Genomic DNA, 22269 nt, shown 5'->3' with positions numbered 1-22269 from the left:
TGTTCTCAAAGTCGTCTTGAGTAACACAAAGTGTTTAGATGGTACTAAATACCTATATCTAGGGATCAACAACAGAGGCCATCTGTTCCTCAACAGCATGTGAAATGTTCAAAGTAACTTTCTAATATTTCATTGAAGATCACTTGAGGATTAAACAATCTGAACTAAGATGGCAGAACGCTTTGACAGACTCAGCGGCTGAAACCTATGATGAAGGAGAGGTGTTTAAAGCCCTTGCAGGCATTTCTTAAGGTGGCTATGGAATCAAAGCTTACCGTGGTATCCATACATACATAGTAATGGTAGACTTATAACAAACAGTTTACCTTTATGCTTTGTTTGAACGTGGGATCAAAGATAGCTCTCCTTTAGGCCTTTGTAAAATAATACAGTTTTCTCTGAGGGGTTGTTTGATGGAGGTAGGGCTGAAAATATTACCTTTGTTTTTGATAATATCTGCTGCTTTCATTTCCCTGTTGTTTGTTTTGTTTCTTGGCTGAATATAATTAATCTTATCAGACCACACCAGAATGGATTTGGATCAAAGCAAGTATATGGTGCTAAATCATTTTTTTTGTAAACACCCAACTGAAAAAATAATCATTTTGAAACAAACAAGATTTTGTGAAAAGCTCAACTTTTGTACATGTGGTTTTGTTGATAATCATATGATGTATAATATGCAATATTTCATAAATTTTAGGTGCTATTTAGTGCTGCTCAGAACAAGCGTATAATAGAAAACCTGTTTTTTCTTTTATAAAAACAGAAATGAAAAAATAATCCTTGAAATACGCAAAATCATTAAAAGTAGTAGCTGTATTCATGCAAAGCTTATGATCGTTATTATGTTCTATATTTGTTATACATTTGTTGATGTTATTTTATGCTGAGTTTTAGCATTATTCCGTATAATAGGATTTCCCTGGTTTTCAAAATGTTTCTCAGTTGTCTTCTCGCTACTGTAGAACTAAGCCTGAGAAAATCATGGAAACTGAAAGAATTAGAGTTAGTTGTGTCTAGCTTTTCAAATGAAATCAGTTAGTGTGAGCTATGGTTCTGTTGACAGGAGCCAGATTACCATCAAGGTTTGGTCTTGGCAGTAACTGCCTCACCAGACTTCTATACTGTATAGTGACCTGGCAGAAAGGCTATATACTGTATACTGACCCACCAGAAGGGCCCCTACAGTCGTATACAATGTGTTTGTTGTCGGTCTCAAGTCTGCCCCAGTTTGTGAATGGAATTAGGTCACAGTGGAACCTAAGATTTAGTCTCTGTCTGTAAGCCTGGCGGTTGGAAGTAGTGTGCCTTTTGTACAAATAAACTGGTAGATCTGGAATGGTTAAAAGAAGAGAAATTGGGTTAAACGAAAAAAGCAATGCGAGTCCATTATTGACAGTGATGGTGTGTTTTGTGAAAGCACACTCTCGTACACATTCTTTAATTGTTGTTGATTGAAAACACATTATAGGAGTTCTTGATTATTGTATAGCTGGAAAGGGTTCATGTCTCATGGTCAAATAGAAAAAAGTCACCACTATGATAAGAATTTTTTATTTCATTCACAGTACACATCTGATGTAGCTATGTTATCAGTGTACCATATGATACCACCTACATAGAACGGAGAAAAAAAAGCGTACTGAAAATAGTCAGTGGTTCGATTACAAGAATATCAAACAGCTACATGAATCATAGTAATGGTAGATACCTGATGTCCATGATGTTCTCGATGCTGAATGGGATCCATCACAAATACGTTTGAAGGCAAGTCAATTGTTCAGAATTGTGTCTTGTCAATCTTCTATTTATACGAGTCTGTTTATCTTTTCTTGTATCTACATCAGTGTGTGTCTTTGAGACCTTGTGAGATATGCACAATCCTGAAACAATAGGACATTGTACCCATGAGAGGCTTCCTGACCACTCTGTTCACTAAGGCCAGTATAACTATGAGGCTATGATTTTAAGGAACATTACTCAGAATGACTGAATTTGTTTCAGAATCCAGTCACACCATGGACTTGGGTTAGAGTCTGTCAGATCATTCCTTGGCATTATATGTCATTGAGAACAGTTATATTTTAAAATATCCTGTGGTATGTAGTGCTTATTTTCTCTATTTCAGTGGTCCTTGAATGCACTGGACAGGACACGTTTTACTTCAGTACCAAGCCCAGAGACTTGGATGTGGTGGAAGAGACCGAGGTGAAATTAATGTGTGATGTGTCCAATCGGCGACACATAATCTTTCAGTGGATAGAAAATGGCAAACAGATTGAAAACACTACAAGACGATTCCAAGAAGATAGTAATATGCGGATTTTACGTGTATCACGCGACGAGGACATTGGACCCTTTCAGTGCATTGCGACTAATGTGACGACTGGGTTCTCCCTTCAAAGCCTTGAGGCACACCTCAATATTCAATGTAAGTACAATATACTTTTTGTGTTTCCCATCTCACACCTTGCTCCGTATTTACCATCCATAAGGACTTCAGTCAGCTTTGTCCTTTCTCGCACATGGCCTATTGTTGAGGAATATTCACTCCCGATCAAACATGTTGAGGAAGTTTAAAATCTGTGCTTGAAGTGGCTCTTGACCAAGAATTGAAATACTTGGCCTCATCAGATGCATTTCGGTACTAGTGATGCAAACCAGGTGTTGTTGTCTCTCCATGGACAGGATGAGGCATATTCTGTATGTAGCAAGATGTGATGTGTCAGTACTAGACAACTATATGTGCCTGCTACTGTCAGTCATTAATACAGAGTGGCTGTTTTTACAGCTACCTAAAAATGTGGAGATATGATATATTTCTATGATCACATTATGGTTGCCAAATAAGATGTTAGGTGGATTTCTTAAAAAGGAATATCTTGAATGCAATAAAAACAAGTATATTAAGTGCAAAAGTTTATTGACGTAGAAGGATATTGACTTTGTGGGATTGCTAGATCACAAATACTTGGCAACTCTGACATGTTGCACAATAGTTAAAGGATGCGGTTGGGTAGCTCAATAGTTAGTTTGTTTGCTCATCGCACCACAAACCTGGGTTCTTTTCTGGAAATAGTTAGTGCTTCTGTATCTCAGTTGAGGCGTTCTTGCAGAGATGTTGCTGCGTAACTGTGAAACAGTATGGGGACACAATGGCTGTAGTTGTCTAAGATGCTGCTTGTCACGGTGCACACTTGCCTCCCTGTAGTTTTGGGTTCCTGTGATTGTGGGTTTGATTCTTGGTTTGCCCCATTTATGTTTCTAGGTTTATCAGTATACCCATGCTTAAGGGTTCCATCAATGTCGTAAACATCTGAGAACTGCTTTCTGCCATCATCAGGATGACACATCGTGTTATAACAGGAATTCTGTCATGACAGCTTTAAACTTGCTTGCTCGCTCGCTCGCTCGCTCAGTCACTCAGTCACTCACTCACCCACCCACCCACTCACTCACTCACTCATGATTGCTCAGGCAATGACTGTTTTAGCATCAGAAAAACACATCCACTGTTTGAATATTGTGTCTTTTATTTACATTGAGCAGTTTAACTGGTGATTTCATGGGCACCGCTTCAGCTAGGAATCAATACTTATATAAGCTCTGAAGCTGCATGTGTTCGAGCAACAAGACACTGACAATACAAATGTCATCCTGTATGGGTAGTTGTCAGCTTGCTACTTGTTACGAAAGCAATACTTCTATCATTATCGAACTGGCTTACTGGATTGAAAAGACAGAAATAGAAAATAGAAATAAATTTATTAAAATTTAATTTTCAATCTGTGGCTTTGATTGATGAAGAAAAAATTGAAGATGCTAACACAGGATGCAATGAAACTGTTATTTTCTAGGAGCAGTAGATGGTTGTGGATACAGAATGGTATTTGGAAACTGCAGACACATTATCTTGAGTAAATAATTGTGTCAGTGTCATTTTAATTTTTCAACTGATTATATATTTATAGATATTCTGATACAGAGGCAGACCTTATTCGTCAAATCCAACTAGACCTCGATTCATACTAGTAAATTGGAACACTCAGCTTGTCTCTGGAGATATTCAGGTGTCTCAAACTCACTTATGAATGGCTGTGTCTATCCCTGAGATGTATAGATTTGTTTTCTATTTTATTTCAAGCCACAAAGGAAAGAGCTTGAGAGGATTTTTTTCTTTCAAACATTGAATAAAGCATGCCCTAAATATATCTGATAATGGTGTATCTGTGTCTGCTTTGCTGCAATACGAGCCTTTGCAGTAGTAAACGTGCTTGATAGCCATCAAAGGTTTTACTACACATACCCAAGAACATGGCAGGCGTTATATCACATATGTGACTGAAATGTGTGACACATGCACTGGTTTTATGGCTCTCTCAGTCAGTGTGGTTAACTGGCCTGCCTACTGTGAATGAAGAGTCGCATTGCCCGAATTGCTTATGAAGTGAGACCAATGATAATGGGGAGATCCAGCTAGGTTGTTACAAGGTGTAATGCCCTGATCACAACCCAGGTCAGGAAGTTACACTGCTGGCCAATCATCTCCCACTGGCCTGTGAAAGTACCAGCAATATAATTTGACATGTACCTGGACATTTTAGTAGATGTGCTGTGTTAGATCAGCCTGGAGGTGATATGGTTAAATACCCTAGAAATTTTGAATGGAAGGTGCTTTGGAACCCAAGGCTATGTATGTTTAGAACAAGACTTTTGAGTGTAGTAATGTTTCATGAACCAAAGTAAGTAGAATACTTAACTAAATATTTAAATAAATAGGTGTAGAAATTAAAATACTTTGCTCAAGATTTATGGAAAAAAGAAAATCTTCATAAAAAGGATTTCATATTTGAATTCTTCAAATTAATATGTGCTCCTTAGCAAATGTTGATTGGCTTTGAAATTATCCCTGATCAAATACACAAATGATATTTGGTTACTACAAACATATTTGAAACTAATGTTTATTTTCTTAACTAATATTGAGTAATATAAAGATGATCCTGTACATCTTTCTCATTGACAGTATTTGTTTGACTGTGTTAAACACGACACTCTGTAACATCCCAACTATGTGATGCCTACTTTAAGTGTATCAGCATAAAAAGTGTTGTCATGGGCTAGCTGGGAAAAAAAATCCTCTACAAATGAGATTTGTTCAAACTAAAATTTTTAATTCAAACTAAAAAATTTAAAAAATTTAAGAGGAGTCTGCTTGAATTCCATGGCAGATGAAGAGACGGGTTACTGAGGCAGGCAGTCAGCTGTCTCTTTCAGACACCTTTGACTGTAAGTCACAATCCTGGATGTGCCTGTGTAACTACATCAGCAGGATTGTCCTAAGTGTCATCTAGATATTCTGTAATGTGTTCCTGTAATGGAAAGTCTTGTCTTTCATGACCATGACACTTGTTACAAGCTTGGCTTAATTATCTACATGCCTGAAGTGTGTGCCCATGCTTTATGCGTATTTGGCCTGTGGACGGATGGCTTTACGTGACCAGTGAGTGTCACACTTTGCTGAACATGCCAAGAAGTGAAAGGGTGATTTGAGGAGAAATTTGATTAGGAAATTAGATTTTGAGATGTGTCTACATAATTACCTGGACTTGAACATATTGATAATCTGAGGTTTAAGGTGTTAATTGCCAATTTAGTTTGGCTGCTTCAAAATGTTTGATCTGTTTGTTTCTTGTTTATCAACACTAATTGTTTGGAAGACACCTGAGCAATATGTAATGGAATTTTATTGAACTTACCATTGTTTTTAATGTTACGTTTTCTCACTGCATGGGACTTGTTACTTGTATGTAAACATCAGATATTAACATCTGATATTTCTGAAAAGACTTGCAAAAAAGCCACACCAAATTCTGATTCTTTCATCCTGTTCAAAGGGAAGAAATTAGCCCTGAGCTATGGAACTTCCTTGGAAGAAGAGATACTGGTTGTTATGTCTACCAGAGCTCAAGTAGAGGTATACTTACATAGGTAAATATAGAAATGTTACAGATATTAATATACAACATCCAAGAGGATAGTTTTTTTCTTATGTCAAATCAATCTGATAATACATATGAGAAATATAATTTGTTTATCATTGGGGGAATACACTATTTATCAACTAGCAGGCCAGTGATAAGACGGACACCCTGGGGAGGTGAGCTAAATGGTGATGGACTGTATGTGGAAGCAGTACTTGATAGCTGGATGCTGCTATAGACATAGCTGATGATAGCCCAATAACAACAAATTGATGTAGTGGGGAGAGGGAGAGGCGTTCATCTTATGATCATCCATAAACAATATGTCAGCCTATCAGCAGGCAGCCATATTGGAAGAGAGTTGAATGCCGGGATAGGTTACCTGTGGCGCAACATGGGAATACAGACAGGAGGCTGATAATCGGACATGGAGCTTTAGATAATTATTTTGACATTTTCGTTAGGTATCCTATGGCTTGAATCCACTGGTGAGGATTTCTGATGTACGGAACAATTTCAGACACGTTGAAACCTTATAGTATGGTTGGTAATGATATGCTTCGTTATTACAATTCTGTAATTAGTCAGAATTGAAAATCAATTAAAAAGCTTTATAATATTTATGTTGATTATCATGACAGTGGAGATTTTGCAGCTGTTGCGTTGGGTCTGATTTCGGCATGTTTGTAAACTGTTGTTTCATGCTATAAATTCCTTAATGTTTGCTACTGATTGGTCAGAAGTGATGGGTTGGAAATGTAAAACGCAGCTTTAACTAACAATGGCTACAGGAGAGTGTTTATGATGCAGATTTATGGATGAAGTAGAAATTGAGAAGGTTGAACATCCTGTGTTAATTGTACTGCTGATTGTATTTGACTTTGTATTTAGCAGGTCTGTGAGTGGGTTAATCCATCTTACCTCACTAATTCCTATCACACCACGCAAGCAGAAGGACGGTCCCAGATTAAACCTGCCAGAGGCAAGGACTGCCAGAGTGGTCATCACACAGAGCGGTGACATGGCTGCCGGCTGACCAGAGTAGTTACAAACTAATAGCTTGTTTAATTTGTCCGCGAGCATGTGAATGTAACTGAATGAGTCAAAGTGCGATAACATGGGGTACTAACAGAATACTCCCACTAGTCATTTAGGTCCAGCCAGGCGTTAAACTCAGTCCTTTGATGTACAGTTTGTTTAATTATTATCAAGGTGATGCGTTCTTGAAGTATTACTCCTATTCAGCTTCTTGATCAACATTGTTGTAAATATGTCGAAAACAGGATTAGAACACTTGTGAATCAGTTTATGTGTCACATCTTGGTAAATAGATATGTGTTAGCCAATTCAGCCTTCCATTGCTCTGCGTCTGCCGGGAGCTTCAAAGTGTTTCATCATTTATCCAAATCAGGTGCAGTTTAAGGCTCTCGTGCCCATGGGATCAGCGTTTTGGGGTCTTTCTTAAAAATTCTGGACGAATGTATGATGATTAGCAATTATTGAATCAATATTTCACACATTGAGAATGCATAATGTTCTAAGCCCATGATCAATCACGCTTGGCAGAAAGTTGTAATGTCCATAAAGTCGTTATTTAGCAAACAAGAATGAACTGCATTATATTTTGTGAATAACTCATGCTTTTTCAAGCAATTTCATGGTAAATCTCATTAAATTTTCTGATGTTCATCCTGGATTATACCAGTGTAAACATCCCATTTAGAAGCTAGAAATGCTTGCAAGGTTCCTGCCTATTTTAACACCATCAGAGCATGGGATTGACATTATGCCATCAGAGAACAGGTAAAACTATCAAGGGTTCATGTCCGTAGATTCACCAGAATATGTTTTTCGGATGCAGCAAATGCTTATTTGCAGGAGGAAGCCTGATGTATGTAATTGTTAAAAACAATCTTTCTTTGCACAAAGCATGGCCAGACTTGGTGTGCTGGTCGCGTGTTGGCTTACGTGTTGACATAATATTCGACAGTATGAGCAGATTTATGGCATAATTTGCAATGTGCTCGTGGTTTTTTACTGCCATGCCAGTGCAAGAACAGCTGCTCAAGCAAGCACGGCGTACATATATGTGTTTTCTCTTTTGAAATTGTTTGCGACTCTCTGAACTGTAGACTAATCCGTTTCTGAAATGGTCTTTTTATTTGGTTAAAAGATGCATGTAAAGTGAAATTGAGGAGCTTATATGGCTCAAAAGAACAAACTTTATTTTGTTTTACAGGAAATTTGTCTCAATTTATATAACTGTTGACCGGTTTAGCATGGTCAGACTTGAGGCGTCTGTAGTGATATTATGTGTTTGGGGATGATTCTTACAAACATGGTCATTGGCCGAGACATTGATGAGGTCAAATATGTCATGGATTTGTCAACGTCCATTTGAGTGTTTGGGTGACATGCTGTAAGACTGTTGTGGGTCAGACGCCATGTGTGAAAAGGAGCAGACAGCTACAAGACATCTGTTGCAGTCCGCTCAGGCAGTGATTGATTTTGTTCAAGGATTATAAGTTCATATTTTGTGCTCAGAGAGCTTTCTCATGAAAAACCCATTTCCTTTGCCTTTGGGCTGCCTGTTCCCAGTTGAGTAATGTTTTTAAGATGGACGACTCCTTTGAGTCTACTCTAACAGTGTGAGCTTGAATACAGCGTGCCCTAAAAAGGAGCAGAATAGCAGAAAAATTGGATGAGAATGTTGCAGTTTTGTTGCTGTGTTCATGGATTGGAATCAAGGTCAAGTTATTTAAATGTGTATGGTAGATAAATTGTAGATCTAGTAAATGTCGTATTTTCGCTTAAAGGTCACAAAGGACAATTCACATTACAAGGGAGACAATAATCTGTCCAATCTGTGTCACACAGGGAATATGATTGATTTCAATTGAACTGGGCAGACATATTCTTTGGGAACCATTTGACTGTGAATGGCCTTATAGTGAATAGCTGCCCGTTGCCACAGGGGTTCAGGACGGTGGAGGTTTTTGGGTAGTTAATGCCAACTAGCCCAATGGCAGACTTGCTATGATATGCTTGTCAACATCAAAGAATATAAATGATTTTGTGAGAAGGTCTCCAATGACTAATTACACGAGATAGCTCAAAGTGAGCAGGGACAAGGATAATCTGGTGGTGTGAATCGGCCATGGACCGGTTTGATAAATGATCCATCCATGTTGAATGCGGCTTCAGTATGTGAGAGAGTCAGTGTTGACATAGGAAAACCTTTCATCAACCTCTTTCTGGACTTTGTACAAAAAACACTTTACACCACTGTGGAAGGTGTATGAATATTTTATATACCATCTTTGTAGTGAGAAGCTTAGTTTGTACAGTAAACAGTTCTGAAAAGATATATTGAAAAAAGTATATCCTGCCCCCTTCATGTTTGTGTGGCGGTCCGCATGAAAGACTTTTTGAGTAACCGGTTTATCTAAAGCTACATCTGGTTTGCTGTAATTTTCATATCAACTCACATGGATTTGTACTTCATATTCTTTACTTTGCTTCTTTGGAATTTGAAAATGGTTGTATTTGAGTGTTGGATAATAGTCCATCATGGCATATGATTGATGAGAATACTGGGAAAAGTTGCTCTTGTCAAAAGTTAAAAATTACTTTCAGTGTTGACACAATCGAGGTGGAGGGAGTTCATGTTGGAATTAAATCTCACCATAAATGTTGACTTGTAATATAAAGCTCATTTGCCAATGACTCCTTGTCGATCGGTGCCACTCTTTTGTCAACAGTAGGAAACTTGTACAATCATGGATCCTGTGACAGAGAAAAGAGTGATGACAATGGCCCAATTCCATAGCTTTTATGCTGTACAATGCTTTCAACCTCCACTGTTTGCAATGTGGCTTGCAAATGGAGACCAGATTCTTTTTGATGAAATTTTAATCATTGGAGTTCATTCTATCATGCAAGGTCTTTTAAGTTGTGCAAGATCAATAATATTCACATGTATGATTCTTAAAGTAGCGGTGTCAAAACTTGTGTATGTAGAATTTGTCCTGAAAATCTTGAAAAATCAGATTACTTTCTTCACTGTTGTGAAAATTGTGTTCCATTAAAGGTAATTTTGGAACCATGGTTATTAATTTGCAGCTGGCCAAAATGCAGGCTTATTCTGCTTGTGCTTTGATGCATAGGGCTTCTGTTAAGAGAATATGAAACCATACAAAGGTCACATGTTGTTTTCAATTTTGGACAATGTCAGTTTAATGATCATTGTGTTTGATGGATAGTTTTCAATTTGGCAATGTCTGAGATTTAAGAGACAAAGAAAAAATAATGTACACACACAAAATCTAGTTCACCTGTGGTAGTGTTACTTTTTGTGAAAATTTTGTGGAATTCATATTTAACAGAAAAGTAATGCTGGCTTTGAATAAAGTTTTTCATGAAATGTTGATGCACATTGTATGCATTCATTGAGGATTAGTGAACAGAAATCATGAAAATTAATTGTGACAGTCCGAAATACAAATGTCCTGAACAAAGCAGCTCATCTACCTGAAGCAGACGCCATTATGTCATTCACAAAATTGCTTGTACCATCTGTGTGACACAACAGCCTTATAACCCATTTGACAAATCTGTTATCACCTCTAACAACTCAGCTGGACAATAAAGGACTTATATCATGGTTTGTCCTGTGGTCAGAAGGAACACATGTTCCACTGATGAATGGAGGTCTTGCGATTTCTGTCAGGCAGCCTCTTGTTGCAGATTAGGGCTGAAAGTAATGACAGTGTACTGCAACAGATAGTGTAGTTCTCTGCCGGGCCTTTCATCAGCACTGGATAACATAACTATTTCATTGCCTCATTGTTCTTGTACAAACATTTGCAGTTGGGTATCTTGTAATAGTTGTTGCTGATCAATGTGAGAATAGTCTCATAAGATGGCACTGATCAAACAGTGTTAGTTTCACCATAGGGAGTTTAGCTTTCCCTTTGTTGTGTGTGAAAGGATTTGGAATTATTTGTCTAGTTTTATGTTCACTTCCGCTGTTCAAGTTTCCTTTCCTTAATTCATGCAGGGAGGTTCATGATTAATAGAAGCTATTAAATGACTAATGCAGTTACACACTGATTAAGTTGTCTGTGTGTTCATGCTTGCATCAGTGTTTAAATATACAGGGTTTGGTTTCAAGTATCGGAGACAGGTGAAATATTCTGTTGGATGTGCTCCACACAAAGCAACAAGCACAAGGGAAACGTAAAGGAAAGTGATCAGTACAATAATACCATCACTAGACATCATGTCCCGGGAAATATTGAATATTACTTTAATCTAAAGACACTAAAAGCCTATCTGGAAATTTGATGTGAGTGTTGGGTTAACCCTCATACAATGTGAACACCCATCTCATTGTTGAATTTGCCCCATGTATTGACATTGAAAACTGGAAGCTAAAACACAGCTCAGACATATTTGCCTTTCCATCTTACATTTCACTAGCAGGATCTGAAGTGAAAGAAGCTTTCATAAAGTGTCAGTCATATCATTAAGACAAACTGGTTGACTTGGGCTGAATGGACGCCCTTCTACAGAGGTAGCTCGGAAATGACTACCCATAGGGGTTTGTGAAAGAGATTGGAAGTGGAGGCTTGTCAACGAATACGAAGAGATCGCCTTGGCCATTTACACCTGGATCATTCAGAAGACTCATTGTTGGAATTAAACTGCAAAAGAAATACCAGTAGAATAGAATTATCATTTGGCTGGAGTTGTTGGGTATGGCAAGGCCATGATGTGAGGTGCCAATTATGTCAGTGATTTATTGCCGGCTGATATGCTTAACGTGAATCATACACTTTTCCCTTGCTTAGAATGGAGGGATCAGAGGTGAGGTGGAGGGAAAGGACTTTGTAGTACATTGTTATTGTTATGACTTAAGCTGTCGACAGCCAATGCCGTCCTATTGTACATGGCCACTGCTGGAAGCAAATGTCGCACAGGACGCCACAGTTGTGTCTCGACAGCTTCTTCAGACTTCCTGTTTCAGAGGAATTACGACAATAAGGGTTACTTTGTTCATGATGGTCGTCTGATGGTTGTGGTGGGTTTTGTGAATGGTCAGCAAGTCATTATGTATCGTGGAAGGATTAGATGGGAAATGATAAATTATCTTGGTTGGCATGACATTGGATTTGCTGGTACCACAGTTGAAGTTTTCATGAATCAAACATCTCTCTTTTTACATTGACAGGTCTATTGAAAAGATCTGTGGGTGTGATACAGAAGTAATTTGAAAGTGATAATTTACAGAATAGGAAGTCATTACTGATAACGAAATTGTGCTCTTTCATGTGATGAATAAACAATATCAATCGCGTGATCATGCAAAAAGTATGTTTATCCAGGAAACCGTGATGCCTTATTGCTGCCACCGTTGAGGCATATTCCCATCATGCATCATCTAACACCTGCGACAATTGCACAAGAGCTGTACTCTCAGTGAACCCAACTTTAGATCAAATTCAGGCAAAACTGAGTTCAAAGTAAAGAAAAAGTTTAAAGTGAGAATTCTTGATGGCAATATCCGTACTTCTGAATGCTGATGAAGCTTTAATGATGTGTAAAAGCCTTTCCATTTTCTGGTTAGTGTCAGTGAGGAAATTTGTGAACCGTTTCTTGCCTTCTAACCATTCCTTGTCGTCAGAAACAAGTATTTGCTTCTGGAGCGTTCCTGGCCTCTATTACATGCTTTCTTCAGTCTTACTTTAATTTGTAGCCTGCCTGATGGCATGGAGACTTGAGCTGATGGATTGTGGAGGTGATCTTGACAAAAGTGGGCACTTGACACTAACTGTATAAGGGGCGAGAGGGAGTAGAAGGCCGTGATCCCACTAATAAGGGATGACATTGGGAGATTGCTTGACCTCTGTGGTGGGCAGGTATTCCTGGTGAACAGGTCATCGGTGTGTCAAGCATCTGCATGTTACAGGTCAGAGATGGTAGAAGCAGGTGTCTTCAGGTGGATGTTAGTATACTGCTGTTTTGAGTGTGTAATGTTTTATGTAAACAGAATAACAGCGGGTAAGTGAGTGAGTTAATGTTTATACCACTTTTAGCAATATTCCAGCAATATCATGGCAAGAGACCAGAAACAGGCTTCACACTTTGTACCCAGGAGGGGAATTGAACCTGGGTCTTTTGTGTGACAAGCGAATGCTTTTACTGCCAGACTACACCAGTGCCCCAATGAAATAGTAAATTTACATAATAAATGCAAGGGTTTGGAGATTTGATGATTGAAAATGAATTTAATAGGGTGGTGAGAGTGGTTTTACAGTGCTTTCAGCAATAATCAAGACGCATCGCGGCAGGGACGTAAAAATGGGCTTTACTCATTGTGCCCATGTAGGGAATCAAACTCAGGTCTTTGACATGATTAGCAAGTGCTCTAGCCTCCAGGCCACCCCAATGCCCTAAATAGGTTTAATCAAAAAGAGGAATTGTTGCCGTTGGAGTTTATTAGTGTCTGCTGAATGTGAGTTGAACACAGGATTAAATGTCCCTACAGGCAGGGTGGGGTGAGGATCAGGAAGGGGGTTGGGTTGGGATGGGAGGGGGAGGGGGCTGAGGAGGGACAGGTGAGTAGTTTGATGACATGGTGTCAGATCTGCCCATCGCAATGCCATTCATAGTTCAGTTGTCCTATTTCCTTTCAACATGCCTACATCACCACCCCTTGCTGTGATGAGGCTAAATTGGGCTGATGACATGGAGTCGGAGGGCTGATTAGGTACATCCCAATTTGTAATAATTGTGTGATCTCCTCATTGACATGCTGACCATTGCCAGTTACCAGGGGCACATAGTAACAAACAAGTCTATTGTTAGCTGCTTAGTGCATGTGCTTAAGAAGCATGGCAGGATACTGGTTTAAACAGTATACCTTTCTTAAATGATGAAATGGATCGTTGAACAGGTAACTAGGTGATGGTACACTCTAGGGTAATGGCTACCTCCATTCATGTTTACTCTCTGAAGAAATACTGAATGGGTGAAACATGATATGCCCACTTTCCTTTCGTTAATTTTCCCAACACCTACTTTTGCTAATGTATTTTTATATGATTGAATTTGATCAATTCCTCATGAACACAGGAACACATATGGGACGGATTATGTTCATGTTGTGATATGAACACTGACCACTGAACCAGCAACTTAACAACTTTGCTATAGGGGGTGTGGGGCACAAACCAGTGTACTCTTGGGGTAAAGTTGTTGCCTGTCAGGCCTACTCTTAGATGTGTGGGATAAACCAGTGTGTTTAGGAGTATAGGGAACCTGCTGTTGGTTTGTTAAAGCAAAATGTTAGATAAAGGGACGTTGCTTGTGTGATTGGGAGGCAGATGGATGAGGAAATTCTGGGATTAGGGGAGAATATTGGTTGTGTGTTTTGGTGCTCAGGGGCGGATAGTGTTTGGGATTTTGTTGTATTATGGAGGTATGGAACTTGGGAGGGCAGAATACGGTGTATAAGGACATGGAGGATGTAAGGAAAGGGACATATTAGTGTGTTAAGGAGGCAGAAGACTGAACGGTTGGGAAGATGGTGGTGGTATTGTTGAGGTTGTGGGAGGGACACTACCTCCTTCAGGGCCAGCTTTGTCTAATGTTTCATCTCTCCTTGAGATTCAAACACAGAATAGTCTTGCCTCTCATTCTCTCTTGTTCTCCTCCACCCTTCTTGTCTGCCTAGGGGAGCAATCTCAGTAGCTATCTCATCATTCATAGATTTTCTGCCTCAGCTGAGTCTCCTAACTTCCACTAAAAATGATGGGCAACCTGTGACCCCCAGTAGAAGAACGGGCCCAATTATCAGGTCTTCGGCTTTCAGACTACCACAAAATGATCTCATGCTGTCAAAATTCCAGCCTTTTCTTGTCTTGAAAATCCCTTTGAAATTTTCCATTGTGGTTCGTGACTTGAGACGAAATCAACAGACGGGAGAATTAGGCTGGTGAATCCAGTCGCAGTGCTCTCACTGTTTTCATAGGCCATATTTTGTTTTTACAAAGTAATGTGTCCTGTTGTACCCAACACTTGAAGCTTTGAGTTTGTACAAATTGCTGGGATTTGGTATTCAAGGAAAGTTTGTTTTCTGTTGTCCAAGATCATTGTGTTTATGTACTGGATGATTTGATATTGACTGTAACATTTAGAATACATCTCAATTAGGTTAAAGCTTGAAAAGTGATGGTTATTTCAGATATAGGAAATAAACTGATCATTAGGTGTTCTTGAAGACAGTTAATTGCTACCAAGAGGAAGGGCCTACCTTGGCATCGGTAGCCATGTTGTCTAAGATCATATGATCTTGTGTTAATGCCAAAATTTGGGGTTTGAATCCCACTTCATCCTAAAAATGTTTCTCAGCAGCCCAAGCTCAAGAATTTCAGTGCTGCAGGCTATCTGTTCATAGTAGGATAACATGCAGCATTAAAGCCCACACACCCTCTCTCTCTCTTTCTCTCTCTCTCTCTCTCTCACTCACTCACTCACTCACTCACTCACTCACTCACTCACTCACTCACTCACTCACTCACTCACTCACTCACTCACTCACTCACTCACTCACTCACTTGACCCCTATCCCCTTAACCAGGTTAGAAACAAATACAAGTAAACAGTTTCAATGAAATTTCTGTCTGGACTGTCAACAGCACCTGTTTTGCCAAAGTGGACTTTGTAATGAATGACGTAACAGAAAGCGAAATCTTGATAAAGTTTGTCAATATCTTAATGACGAGAACCTAAAACCAGCATTGGTTACATCATCTCATACATGAAACAGCAACTCCTTTCACTGGCTGGGAATTAAGTCATCATGTGTCAGAGTTGAGTTACCTAATCACTTATCATTATCTGCTGACTGCAGATTTAATTACTTGGTAATCAGGACCTATCAACCATCTAGCTTGTCCAGGACAAGGGTTCCATTATCAGGAAGAGACCCTCTTCATCTGATGCTGGCTAGTTCACATTATTCTATGGGTGATTTCCTTCTCATGGTAATATGGTTACTCAATGATGGTAAATGTCACATTATCCCGGCCAACTTTGTTGTGTGTGTGTAGAATAGGGTTGCATTAAACACCGGTTGTAATCAAGAGCTGATTGGCAAGATGAGGACAACTTTGTCCTCTTCTGTGAATGGGGACGCATTACTGGTGGCAAACATGAGTTGATTGAGAACATTCATATTGATATATTCTAAAAGGTTCTCTGATTCAGAACAGAGCAATGGATAAGGTTAAGTAGTTTGAGTGTATTTTAAACTGTTGAAGAATTCGCAAGATTTTCTAAAAGTCGTCCAATTTATGTGTAGATATTAGAACTTCATGCAGATTGTACAATTAGAATGACACTGGTATGAGTCATTTCCTCACCAACAGAGGGAGTGAGTGAGTTTAGTTTAAAGCTGCTTTAAGCAATGTTCCAACAATATCATGGTTTAGGGCAAGAGATAAGGGCTTCACCCAATTTACTTGTGTGGGGAATCAAACCCGGGTCTTCAGCATGACAAGTGAACACTTTAACCATCAGGCTACCCCACCGTCTGCCAACAAAGGGAAGTTTGACTGAAACATTGTACATACTGCAATGAAACAATATCACCCTATAATTATGTAGCCTTTGTATAAGTAAGTCAGTGAATAATTCACTACAAAAGAAGTATTTTTGTTCCTTGTCATATTTTCATAGCAGTTGATTCTGAAAGAGGTTAATGTTGAATGACCCATGTTGTTGAATGCTCAAGGATGTTGAATGGCTCATGTTGAATGCTTATCTGTTTATTACATAATTTCTTCAGGACAGAAAGGGTATGGCATTTTCAATTATTCACTATATCAGTGAAGACATCGTCACAACTGCTTGTAGACTTAAATTATGGCACACTTTTCTCACCGATTATTGCTTACATCAAACGATGGGTAAATCTCAGGCTAATCGGAATAGCTGATGTATTCAATAAGATCAGGCAGTCATAACTGGGTGATATTGTTTGCTGTGGCACCAAATGTCAAATCACTTCTGTTTGGCCTCTTGAATAAATCACCAGTTTTAGATAGGTTGCAGCTTTGATGTGCCATGGGTACAAAGACACATGGGAGATGGAAAGAAAGCGTGTGTTTGAACGAGGTGAGCTGGGTCTGAGTTATTACCAAGTATGAAATCATACTAACTACGATTATTTGAATGTCATTTAGAACAAGATGTTTACGACGAATTACACCCAGTGATATTAGATGCAAGGTCTTCTTATCTTGTGACAAGAAAGTCTGCCAACATCGTCAATCACAATGCTATGATGAAGCCGTTCCTGTAAGACATGATAACACAGGTTTGGGATTAACTGTAATCCTGAGCATGTCCACTGCTGGGATACCTGTGAAAGTGTCCGAGAAATTTCAAGAGTAATATATCTGAATTAATCAAACCTCTTTGAAGTGATACCTGATTCAGTGGTTTTGCAGTTTAGTTCGAGTAGATGTATGCAGCAACTTGGCATACTTGCTAGGCAAAAAGTCTCAATTTATGCCACTGTTGGATTTAAGTCACATATTTAGTTATCTGGTTCAGTGCTATTTGGTTGGACTCATGCACACTTTATATGCTTGGACTTAAATCTTTGTCTTAGGGAGTCATTTTAAGTAATTTATTGGAGGCAGAAATGACATCTAGTTATAAGAAATGTGCTTTTTAAGCCTGTATAGGCAGAGGGTTGACTTAGGAGTCATTCTCACATATCGCATTTCTGTCAAGCTTAAACACTGCATGCAAGTGATATTGTTTGTGTATTCAAGACTGTCGGGACTTTGAAAGCAGTAGATGGCTGAAAACCACCTTCCTTCCGTAATGTTAGTTAATAAAAATAAACTGATTTCGAACACTTGTGTTTGCGTCCATATTTATTGTTTTAGTATGGACCCCAAATATTTGTTTGTTTTAATAGGAGATGGGAGGGTAGAGGGAAGGACCTCACACGTAATATGATGTGCTAGAAAAAACAGATTTCTCCCTCGGAAATGACAAGGTGTGACTTGATATTTTGTGTGTAAATATTACATGTTGTCATGATGTTATTACCAGTACTAATGAGCACATCCCATTAATTATAAAATAATCAGTAATATCTGTAGTTTGATTCCAGCATGTATGGCGTGTGCTTCTCGACAGCTATGGTGGTTTGTACGTGAGGTTGATGTTTACGTGTAGGTGATTGACCATGGACAGCTTTGTGTGGTGTTAAACAGTGTGTGACTTCAGCTTAATGAGTTGCATGATAATTGATAAAAAAATGAAAAAATGGCTATTTTTCATTTGTGAATGTTGTTGCAGGTAATGGAGATTGTGAAAAAAGCAAAGCGGGATGTTTGTATTCAGAAACATCGTTAAATGTGATTTGATCTTGCCATTATTCAGTTTTATTATCTGTTTCTTCAGAAAATGTTTTTTCGTCTTCACCTTGGATGTTGATGGTGATATTATGTGGTATGTCGTTAAAAACAGCGTTGCCCTGGGGGACTTGGAGACATGAGGTCTGGTTGTGGGTTGTAGCACTTTAAGCACACACAACTGTGTTGGTTTGGCTTAGAATCTGTGTGTTATACATGGAAATGTGCTTGGCATTTTTCAGATGTTATTTCAAATTTTTTTTATTTCTGTTCGATATGATTGGGATTTATATTTAATGAATGATGTAGTTCAGTTTTAGTGTGGTTTGGTTTTGATGGTGGTTTCACATGAATGAGTGAGTGAGTTTACTTTTACGCCGCTTTTAGCAATATTCCAGCTGGGACACAAGAAATGGGCTTCACACATTGTGCCCATGTTGGGAATCAAACCAGGGTCTTTGGCATGATGAGAGAATACCTTCACCACTCGGCTACCCCACTGCTCCTCAAATGGTTAAGGTGTGAAACGGTTTAGGTTGCTAAAATTTTAGCTTTTGCACAAGGAAACATTTGTGCTACTTTCGTAAGACTTTGTTAGGTTATAGCACCTAAGTGCTGATATTGCTTCATACTTAAACACCTAGACATTTTTGGGGGGTTCAGATATGTCTGATTCTAATTAATATGGTTCAGACATGTTTGGTTTGAAGCTTGATTCTATGGTTCGGATATGATTCATATGGTTGTGATTTATGTATGTTTTACAGTTCAGAAATGTTATTAGTTATGTTTAGAATTGAAGTGCAGATTGTTTCATATGGTTCAGATATGTTTGATTTCATTCAGATATGTTTGATTTCATTCAGATATGTTCAGTAAGGTTCACTGATGTTGTATGTGGTTCAGATGTGATGTTTTCCATTGTTGAGACATCTTAGTTTCTTATTGCTTGAAATATATCTCATTCTGTTGATCTAGTATTTACTGTTGTAGTAAAGAGTATCACCATTGTAGAGGCGTCTGCTGCATACCAACCTCAGCACACGCTACACAACCTCATAGATGCTCAGGAATATGGTATTTGAACACCAAATTGCGTTAACTTGTAGGTTTGAAGGAGTTTGACCTCCGTGTACTAGAGTAGGCGAACCAGTCGTCATGTTACGAAATTATGCTTTGAAATTTATTGTAATCTTAATGGCTATTCTGGTAGACCCTCAACACTGTGTAATCAGTGTGGCTGTAGCACAATGGTCTTTAAGAGCAGAAACAAGTTGTGTTTGTGATTTACTTTGGATGACAGATTGTAAATCTATATTTTGAAATAGTTTCCAGTTGTTCAATTTATCATGCTGGCGAAAGTCTAATGAAAAGGAGAGAACAAACAGAAATGTGAAGATCATTTCATGTGGAGCGAGACAGAGTAAAGGATAACCTTTAGATTATATATTGCTGAAATCCATTTCGTGTCATATTTTGATAAGGTTGTCAAGAAAAGGGAAAACTTGAGTTCAGTATGAAGTTTTCACCAGTATTATGTATGTATTTGGTTGCATGTTTTGTGTTCATCATATGAGTATATTATTTTATTGAAGACAAAGTGTGTCTAGTTAAAGGGGCAGTAGGGTAATCTAGTGGTTGAATTTTTCGCTCACCATACCGAAGTCCCGGGTTCAATTCCTTTTATGGGTACAATCTGTGAAGCTCATGTTTGGTGTGATATGGCTGGAATATTGCTAAAATTGACGTAAATATAAACTCACATATGCAGAAAAAGGTATTCTGTATTGAATTAATTATATTTTTTTTCAGTGAAAAATAAACGGTTAACATTTTCTTTTAATTACTAGGATGATGTAAAGAAATTTTTAATAAAGCTAAGTTTAATTGAAAAACTTCAAAGGAGCATTCCTGTCCACAAAAAATCTTCAAATTAATTTGTTCTGCTTGTGTGAGAGAGAGCTTCAAATGAGGGCAGTGTTTTCTGAGAGCATACTGAAGAAAGACCCAGTCTGAGAAGACTTGAATCAGTATATATATCAGGTGTCACTGTTTCTACATACACCTCCCATTCAAACTGACACCAACATATGCCAAATCAAAAACAAGGCTTCTCAGAGTCTTCTGATTTCCACTCAACTCCCAAATTGCTTTAAAGAATACATAGTTTCTTGGATTTCATAGCAGTTTTTCACTGTGTAATTGGCCTTGTGATTGTTTGCAAATTATCCAAGCAGTATTTTAGTGGTTATTTTGAGTCAGTGATTCCTCTTATCAAGATCACTAAATGAGCTGGTGTTTTTTGGCTCGGGCTGGTTTGATGAAGGGGCACCATATGGGCTCCACAGGCAACAGGTAGGTAGGTATTTGTAGCAGGAGATTGCAGAATGGCATGGAGGCGATCCAATTTATGGCTTATTTCATGTTGTTCAGAGGTAATAATGCCAAGGGGTAATTATCTAAAGCCGATTTTCGGACCTCACACCATCTTTTTTAGTGGTGCTCTGTATAGCAACTTCAGGGGCATTTTACAAGATATTCACCACCACTATCTCAATTATGTTGTCCAGGAGGAGCCTCGAAATAGCATTTTGGAAGTTTTTATCAATGTTGTCCACACATCTAGTTCTATATAGCAAGTTTGTGCTGACAGTTTGAGATAGCATTTTTAAAGTTTCTGTGGACGTTGTCCACACATCTAGTTCTATATAGCAAGTTTGTGCTGACAGTTTGAGATAGCATTTTTAAAGTTTCTGTGGACGTTGTCCACACATCTAGTTCTATATAGCAAGTTTATGCTGACAGTTTGAGATACCATTTTTAAAGTTTCTGTGGACGTTGTCCACATATCTACTTCAATATAGCAAGTTTATGCTGACAGTTTGAGATAGCATTTTTGAAGTTTTTGTGAATGTTGTCCACATATCTAGTTCTATGTAGCAAGTTTATGCTGACAGTTTGAGATAGCATTTTGAAAGTTTTTTCCGGACGTTGTCCACATATGTAGTTCCACCCTGCTGGGATGTCAAAAACTGGAACATGACATAGCATTCTAATAGTGGTACAGGCACCATTTTAAATAATCCACTGTACAAGTGGGGAGTATTTTATTAAACTGGCAGCAGACCACTACTCTTAAATGCCCTATTAAGCACTTCATTAGTGAATGACATTTTATATCCACACTTAACTATACAAAGTTTTCAATTTTTGAAACGCAGAAATACCAGGAATTGTTCACAGAGATAATCATTGATTTAACACTCAGGTTAAACTTGTGTATGTTTCAAGGAGCACAGTTTTGCTTAAATGTAAAAGATTCCTTTGATCTTGATTATTTAGAAGTCAATAATACAGTTGATGTACATTAAAAGTGCATTACTTGCTTCAGCAATAAGATGTATGTTTCCTAGAAGAGGTTCCAAAGGTGAGGAAAATAGAGACCTGACAATGGAATAAAAATACCTCTTTTATGATCCTCAGGCATTAAATCTTTCAGAAGCTGTTGTTAGCAAAATTAATGAGTTGAAATTTTAGAAAGTTATTAGCCCAATTAGGTGGGGTATCCCATGATTTAAAGAGTTTAACATCTGTCTTATCGAAAAGCCTAAGGAAATGGTGTAAAACTATCATGTGTTAAAAACGGAGGCTGAGATTGTTATGAAGCTTAGGGCTGTCACAGCGGAGTATTTGTAGCCGTGGAAACAACAGAACAATCTGACGCTGGAACTTCCATCATAACTTACGTTGCTGAAAATGAATTTAGTGACAGGAATCCAGAAACTCATGAATTAGGTAGTTGAGAATGAGAAATTCCTTATAGAAAAAGTCCTTGCTTTTTGTGA

The 22269-nt window shown here is 38.3% G+C and overlaps 1 protein-coding gene across 1 annotated transcript in view; it reads left to right on the top strand.

Moving 5' to 3' along the window:
* LOC137295393 (inactive tyrosine-protein kinase 7-like) overlaps positions 1-22269 on the top strand; it is a 132357-nt gene that overhangs the window by 3565 nt on the left and 106523 nt on the right. The window contains exon 2 of the mRNA XM_067826732.1: positions 2132-2434. Within this exon, the coding sequence (XP_067682833.1) occupies positions 2132-2434 (303 nt within the window). The remainder of the gene's footprint in view (positions 1-2131; positions 2435-22269) is intronic.

The sequence above is a fragment of the Haliotis asinina genome, chromosome 8, assembly GCF_037392515.1.
Source record: "Haliotis asinina isolate JCU_RB_2024 chromosome 8, JCU_Hal_asi_v2, whole genome shotgun sequence".
In the NCBI taxonomy this organism is placed as follows: Eukaryota; Metazoa; Mollusca; class Gastropoda; order Lepetellida; family Haliotidae; genus Haliotis; species Haliotis asinina.
The sequence above is the reverse complement of the archived record's forward strand: the minus strand, read 5'-3'. Positions and strand labels throughout refer to the sequence as shown.